Genomic DNA, 7,517 nt, shown 5'->3' on the forward strand with positions numbered 1-7,517 from the left:
TTTGTGCATTAATATGCCGGTTTTCGACACTTTGGGATGTTAAAATCCAGGATTTTCATACGTTAGTGGTTATGTTTTCATGTTAACATCCACTGCTTTACACTTTGTTTGTTATTATTCAGATTATTGATGCTTTGGTGTGTTAATATTCAGGTTATTGCCACTTTTTTGCATTAATATCCAGTTTATTAATATGTTTTCACATTACTATCCAGGTTCTTGACACTTCTGTGCATTAATATCCAAATTATTGATATGTTTGTGCATAAATAATCAGATTATTGAGAGTTTCATGTGCTAATATTCTGGTTTTTGACACTTTTTTTGCATTAATTTCCATGTAATTGACACTTTGGTGTGTTTATATCCATGTTACTGGCACTTTGGACGGTCAACATGCAGGATTTTCACACTTTATGGTGTTAATATCCAGTATATTGGTGCTTTTATGTGTTAATATCCTGCTCATTAAAACTTTTTCCTGTTAACATCCACTGCATTTACACTTTGGTTTGTTAATATTCAGATTATTGATGCTTTGGTGTGTTAATATTCAGGTTATATCCAGTTTATTAACAGGTTTTTACATTACTATGCAGGTTATTGACACTTTTAAACGTTTTCATCTTGAGTTTTGCTAAACGCTGAACATGTTTCACCATTTTAAAGCCCAAACAACTAATTATTAATCAAGAAGCCACAGCTCTGACGGATTCTGTAAAAACTGTGTTGACAAAAGTCAGATTGTAGAAAACGAAAGGTAAACGTCCTCCTGGTTTACGGTTCAGAAGTGAAACTGAGTGTCAGCAGCAGCTCGAGCGTCACTCAGAGTCTGGAGACGTCGTGGACGCAGCAGCAGCAGCTTCGACATCCTCCGACGATTTGTTATTCAAATACGACGAGGCAGCTGCTCCTCAGACGAGCACAAATCAATTATTGTCATAGATACGACGCAAACAAGACGCTGCTGTGTGTTTGTGTCCAGGAAGCCGGATCATATCAGAGCTGCAGATAAGCGACTGTGCTTCAGTGAATCGAGACAAACAGAAGAAGATTCGCACCGAGCGGGTCGAAGGCGACGCTTTGAATGAAGACGGAGATAAACATCTGATGTTAGGAAAAGAAAGATCGAGTAAAAATCTGTCACAGAACAAATACGACTGGAGAAGCTGTGACAATAACAGCAAATATCTGCAGAATAATTTGATTTTCAGCAGATTTAAAAACAGTAAAACGGTGAAATTTTATGTTCACACACTGCAAAAAAATAAATAAATTACTACTTGTGAAAATACAGATTTATTTTTATATGAACATTATTTATAATTTTGACCTTTTTTAGAGTTAACATGTAAAATAATATTTTTGTTTCAACTTTTAAATTTGTAAAATAAGAGTTAATAAAAAAAATTTAATCACTAATATACAAAAAAAATCTTTCAAACAACAACAAATGTCTGTTAAATGTGACTTTTGCTGATTCAAATATTATAAAACTGTAATTTTATGATCAAACATTGTCAAAGAAGAAATTATCATTTATAGAAAGAAATTTTCTTCTTTCAGTTCTTGTCTGTTTTTAGGGTTAAAGTGTAAAATAATATTTCTTTTTTTATTAGAAATGACGTGTAATTTAATAAAACAGGAATTAATAAAATTATTTGCCATTTTTATAATCCTTCATATACAAAACTTTTCTTTCAAATAACAATAAATGTTTTTAAAATGTGACTTTTGCTGATTCAAATATTATAAAACTGTAATTTTATGGTAAAAACTGTGAAAGAACAAAATACAATTTATAGAAATACAGTTTTTGATGTGAACTTTATTTACAGTTTTGCTCTTTTTTAAGGTTGACGTGTAAAATAATGTTGTTGTTTTTTTTTTTCTGTGATTTTACAAGAAATTCTCTGTAATTTAACAAAATAAAAGTTAATACAATTATTTGTCTTTTTTTGCAATCCTTAATTTACCAAAACATAATTTCAATTAACAACAGCTGTTTCTAAAATGTGACTTTTACTGATTGAAATATTAAAATTTTATGGACACAAATGGTGAAAAAACAAATTAGATTTTATAGAAATACACGTTTTGAAGTGAATATTATTTACAGTTTTGGTCTTTTTTTAGAATTAATGTGTAAAACAATATTTTTTTCTGGGATTTTACTAGAAATGATCTGTAATTTAACAAAATGAGTGTTCATAAAATGATTTGCCATTTTTTAAATCCTTAATAAACACAATTTTCAAACAGCAACAGCAAGTCTTGAGTCCATCAACTAAATGTTAAAGGTTTTATTTTTAGACAACAGAAGGTCAGATTGCTTTAAAAATGTTCTAAAGTGGATCAAACTGTTTAAATACCTCAAATGACAACAACAGAAAACCATTAAATTAACAGAATATCATCAATATTACCACATTATTGGCACTTTTAAATAAAAAAGGATGTTTTTCAAGTTCAGTCACAAGCTATTCGGCTTTTTATGGATGTTTATTTGCATTTAATGGCTTTGAACTACAGACTGACGTTATTCAGACCCACGATGCCATCAGGGCAGTAATAAAAATACACCCAGAGTACATCGAATAAACAAGAAATAACATCCACATGATGGAGCGAGGCCTCCGACACACTAAATGGCAGCAGTGTCTGTCCAACTTTAACACAATAACGTGTTTTTTTTTTTTGTTTTAAACATGAAGATTGAACGACGAAGCAGCGGCGGAGAAGCTGTCAGAGTCTCTCTCTGGTAGAAATCCAAACGTATTTCTGATTTAAGTCACACAGTTTTTCATTTAAGTAAACGCACAACGTGTAAAATAAGACGCATCGTCCTCTCACGCGTTTAAAATTACATTTTTTTGCAATAAAACAACTAGAAGCTGATTTTTTTTTAACATTAATTCAACTCAATGAACTCATCAGTTACTATCTGTGATCGTCAAAACATTCAAAAACCTCATTTTAGAGCCCGATTGTGAAGAAAAACCAGCTAATTATCGCTCGTTCTCCAAGTCAGGCATTTAAAACTCAAAGATATCACATTTACAGTCACGTCAAAGCCGCAAAAAACTGCAATAATTCACACTAGATGCTGATTTGTTTTTATATTATTTAATTACCAAGACAGCTGTTGATTAACTTTGGCCTCAACTGACTACCAGATACTATCCAGCTCTATTTCACAGCTGAATTTAGTTAATAAAACAATGCTTTGGCAGAAAAACAAGCTCATTAATGCTCATTTTAGAAGTAAAGTGTTGGAGAAAAGCACAATATGAGTCTCAGTAAAGCTCCGACTATGAGATACGAGCGCGAATATAGAATATTTTTAGATATTTTTAAACTTAAACGTGTCACAACTCACTTAAAATCCGACTAAAACATGCAGATCATTGCAGTTCTGCCTATTCTGCCTCCATATGAACCCATTTTTACAATAATTCAACTCTGCGAACTCATCAGATACCTTCATGTTCATAAAACAAGGCACTGGCAGGAAAACATCTCTATTGATGCTCATTTTTCAAATTAAAGTGATGAAAAAAGCAGGATCATGAATACTTTTGGATGTTTTTAAACTCACTACAAATCTGATCACATCTGAAGAAAACAACATTCATCAACACGAGATGCTGATTTTTTCCTACATTAATTCAGCTCAACTCGCTCATTGATTACTATTAATGTTGTTGGAACGTTTAAAAGCTGAATATTGTTAATAAAGCGATGCAGTGGCAGAAGAACAGGCTCGTTGACGCTAATTCTTACGACTATTCTAACTACCAAGAGATATGAGCGCTAATATTGAATCATTTTAGATGCTTTTAAACTCAAACTTCTCAAAAATCACCAAAAATCTGATCAAATCTGACTGAAACATGCAGATTGTTGCAGTTTTTGTGACGATCAGCTTGTCGGAAAAATTGCAAATTAAGAAGAAAACAGCAAAAACAAGCACGAGATGCAGATTTTTTTTTACATAAACTCAGCTCATCGATGACTATCTCTGTTGTTGGATCATAAAAGAGCTTCTGTGAGTCCAGGACAATGAGCTGATGTTGCAGCTCATCGACTTTTATCGTAAAATAAAAAGACAAGAAAACAGTGAATTACTGCTGTTGCTGTTTGCATGTACACGAGCCGAGGCGGCGACGTGCAGCTGGTGTCTTCATGCAAATGTTGGACCAGACCGCAGAAGAAACGTCTGCGGGGAACGAATACGAGGAAAAAAAGAAGCCGCGACTGAAATCTGAACTCCTCGAGTCGCGCTGCAGGAAGTTAGAGACCGTTTCTCTGACATTTACAGTCACGAACGCTGTTTGATTTAATGGCGCCAAACAGCCTGAAACTTTAGCGCCATCTGAAACGGCTTCTGTGGTGCAAAATCAAAGCAGCGGTTTATCTTTAAAATCCACCAGACGAGCGACTAACTTCTGTCTTTACTCAAATGTGATGGATAACATCGAGGGTTTCCTTCTGCAGATGAACAAATTCGACTTCCCAGACACGTTGAAATGAGCTGATTGCTCAGTGGCTTAGCAGGAGGTCGACATTTAAAACAAGTGATCGACCCACGAAAACTAAAAGCAACGTCTCTGTTTAACCTCATGTGATAGAAATCGGGGAAAAAAATCCCTCTGCGCAGGAGAAACCCTGTAAATCACGCGCTAAAGTTACCCAGACTTAAACCAGAAACTGTCTAAACAGAGAACTAGAGCGTTGGAGGTCAGAGTCGGAAAACCTTGAGGTCTTTGTTAGCTCGTGCTGCTCCGCTAGCGTCCATAAGGAGTTTTGAACCTATTAAAGTTGCAAGTGTGTTAAAAAAAACCGTCCAAATTTGTTGCACGTGAGCGGAGAGCGACTCGGCAATGCAAGAGGTGCAAGCAGCAACTCTCCTGCTCAGGATTCCTGCACAGTCAGCATGAGGACTTGCAGTTTCACCGGGAACAGACCGGGAGGATACAGCATCCGTCACTAGAGCTGTTCCACCAAGAGAAGAAGCAGCACAGCGGAAGAGCTGCTAGCTTCAAAATCATCACTCGTCAGCTGCCCAGCTCCACAAATCTATCGACTTAAACCTCGTCCCGAACATGAAACTCAAATGGAAGAGTCGCTGTTTTGGCAGTTTATCAGATTTAGCGCAGGTGAGTTAATACAACAGGATTCTGTGGGAGCTTCACAAACGTTGAAGGAGCGTTGGGAGCAGAGCGAAGAGAGAACACACAGGTTTGAATTTAAGGCCTTAACTTTTGTCTGTACGTTTGTGAGAAGACTGAACCCAAAATACGTCAGAGAGAAGCTTAAAGATGAATCCATGTTTAGGAGGAAGCTGAAGACAGCTGGTTTATCTGACTTTAATTATTCAGTTTCATTTTGAAAAGTTTCTTTTTTTTACTTTCTTCTCTTTGTGGGGTATTTCAGTTTGACTTATTCTGTGAAATTTGCGTCACTAATTCAACTTGTGTTTTTATTTTAATTATTCAACTCCATCCTCCCATATTTTGCTTTTTTTCCTTCCTACACGTTTGGATTTTTATCCATATTAAACTCAAGTATGTTTTTTTTTTAATATATTAAATATATTTGCCATTTTTAGGCTTTATTCTACGATGGATTAAACAGGCGGTTAAGCTCCAACAAAGCACAACACATGTGAGGGACGTCCTACAGAGACACCCTGATTCATGTGTGAAGAAAAGTCTAAAAATGAGGGGATTGCACCTTTAATAATCTGGTAATTTAACATGAATGAAGCTGTGAGTTTGTGTAATTCTCGGTTGGCATAACTCTGCCTGCATGTTGCTTAACTTCCTGCAAACTTGCACTAACCGCAGAATGTTTTGGGTCCAAATCCAACCGGGTCTTGTCACTACGTTCTGAGTTTAGATGACATCCAGAGAGGTCAGAGGTCAGGAGGCGTGACGTGGGCATAACTCAAATCCTGCTGCTGTATGAGTGCAGCACATGAGCTTAATTGAGCAGATAAGCTCTCAGGATCCCGACACTCGTGTTGTCGAGTCCCCTGCAGACGGCATCAGGATTATGTCGGCAACGAGTCACCGCAACCTTTTGTCTCCGGTTCACAGTGACAAAGGCCTCTGAGGATGTCTGTCTGCGATGTATTCAAGAGTGTTATTAGGTACAAGAGCTGATAGATTAAAGACATCCCCCCTGGAGTTGTGATCCACAGGTATCCATGAAAACTTCCAGACCCTGGGCTGCTCTGCTGATAGTCATTCTAATGGCAGGAACAGTGAAATCAGTTGAGTGCACAAACTCCAGTACAGCACAGCTGCTCTGCCTCAACATCCTGTTTCGCAAACTACAGGACGATGCTGCAACATCAGTGAAGGGAAACCCGCTGTGTCGCTGCAGCCGCGATTCAGTTGCAAGCTCTTCCGGACCTCTTTTCATGTTCATGATCGCCGCCGCGCCAAACTCCTTTAGAAAATGTGTCGATTTTGCGAGTCGTTTGATTGCAATCGTGTCCACGCAGTGTACACGACAAACACAACGCTTCTACGACTGTTTAGGTCTGACTTTTAAGTTCGGCATACATTAATAAACAATATATAACTTCAGCAAACTGGAAAACATCATCAGAGTCTAGTTTGAGAAGGCGGGGAGCGTGTTGTAACCGAGTTACTGACAGTTTACTGAACAGCGAGCACCCTGAACACGGAAGGAAGAGATTTTACTGTAATTAAGAGATTTATTTTTAAATGTTTGGTGCCGAATTGGTCACTGTTTGCTAAAGAGTTCAGTAAGATCTTCAGACCCCCTTTAAAAACACAGTAGGCTCAATGTTGTGGCGGAAAACTTTAAATCGCTCAAGTTGCGAATGGAGTTCTGCACGCGAGAGAGAACGTCCTGCTAGCATCACCAAAAGATTTGATCAGCGGCCAAGAGGAAGCGCAGGAACGGTTCGTATCGCTGCTGTCATCCCTCCCGGTGCCGTGTCGGTGAGAGCCCGGCAGAGAGGAGCTGTCAGCCCGCCGTCTCCATCCTTACCTTCCCGTGCTTTGAGCAGCACCGTGTTGGCCACGATGTTCTCCAGCTCCATGTTGATGCTGAGCGGCTCCCGGCAGCAGCGCCACGCCGAGCTCCTGGTCCCCCCCGGCGGCTTCTCTCGCACTTTATCCTTCCCTAAACACCGTCCGCCACCTCCTCCCACCGCCCGGCCACGGAGGAAAAATTCAACCCTCCGCTGTAGCTCTCGGCCCGGTGACAGTCCGCGCCCTCCTCCGCTCTTCCTCCTCCTCTTCCTCCTCCTCCTCCTCCTCCATCTCTCCGCCCAGAGAGCAGCAACAGCCGCAGACGTCTCACTCCGCTAAAAAAACAAATACGTGGTTTGATAAAACACACGCCACCGACAGACGTCTCACTCTGCTCATGTTTCCTGCCCCCTTTATGAGCTACAGTTCATGTATTTGGTTTAAAATCACTAAAATCTGAGTTAAATTTGTATTTGACTCAGATTTAGTCATTGCTGATGTTTCAGG

At 38.6% G+C, this 7,517-nt stretch overlaps 1 protein-coding gene across 1 annotated transcript in view; it reads right to left on the reverse strand.

Moving 5' to 3' along the window:
• Positions 1–7,266, reverse strand: part of grk6 (G protein-coupled receptor kinase 6) — a 63,065-nt gene extending 55,799 nt beyond the window's left edge. Inside the window, exon 1 of the mRNA XM_008294083.1 lies at positions 7,027–7,266. Within this exon, the coding sequence (XP_008292305.1) occupies positions 7,027–7,078 (52 nt within the window). The 5' untranslated portion in view covers positions 7,079–7,266. The remainder of the gene's footprint in view (positions 1–7,026) is intronic.
• Positions 7,267–7,517: the final 251 nt, after the last annotated feature.

This window comes from Stegastes partitus, unplaced genomic scaffold (assembly GCF_000690725.1).
Source record: "Stegastes partitus isolate 25-593 unplaced genomic scaffold, Stegastes_partitus-1.0.2 Scaffold936, whole genome shotgun sequence".
Classification (NCBI taxonomy): domain Eukaryota; kingdom Metazoa; phylum Chordata; class Actinopteri; family Pomacentridae; genus Stegastes; species Stegastes partitus.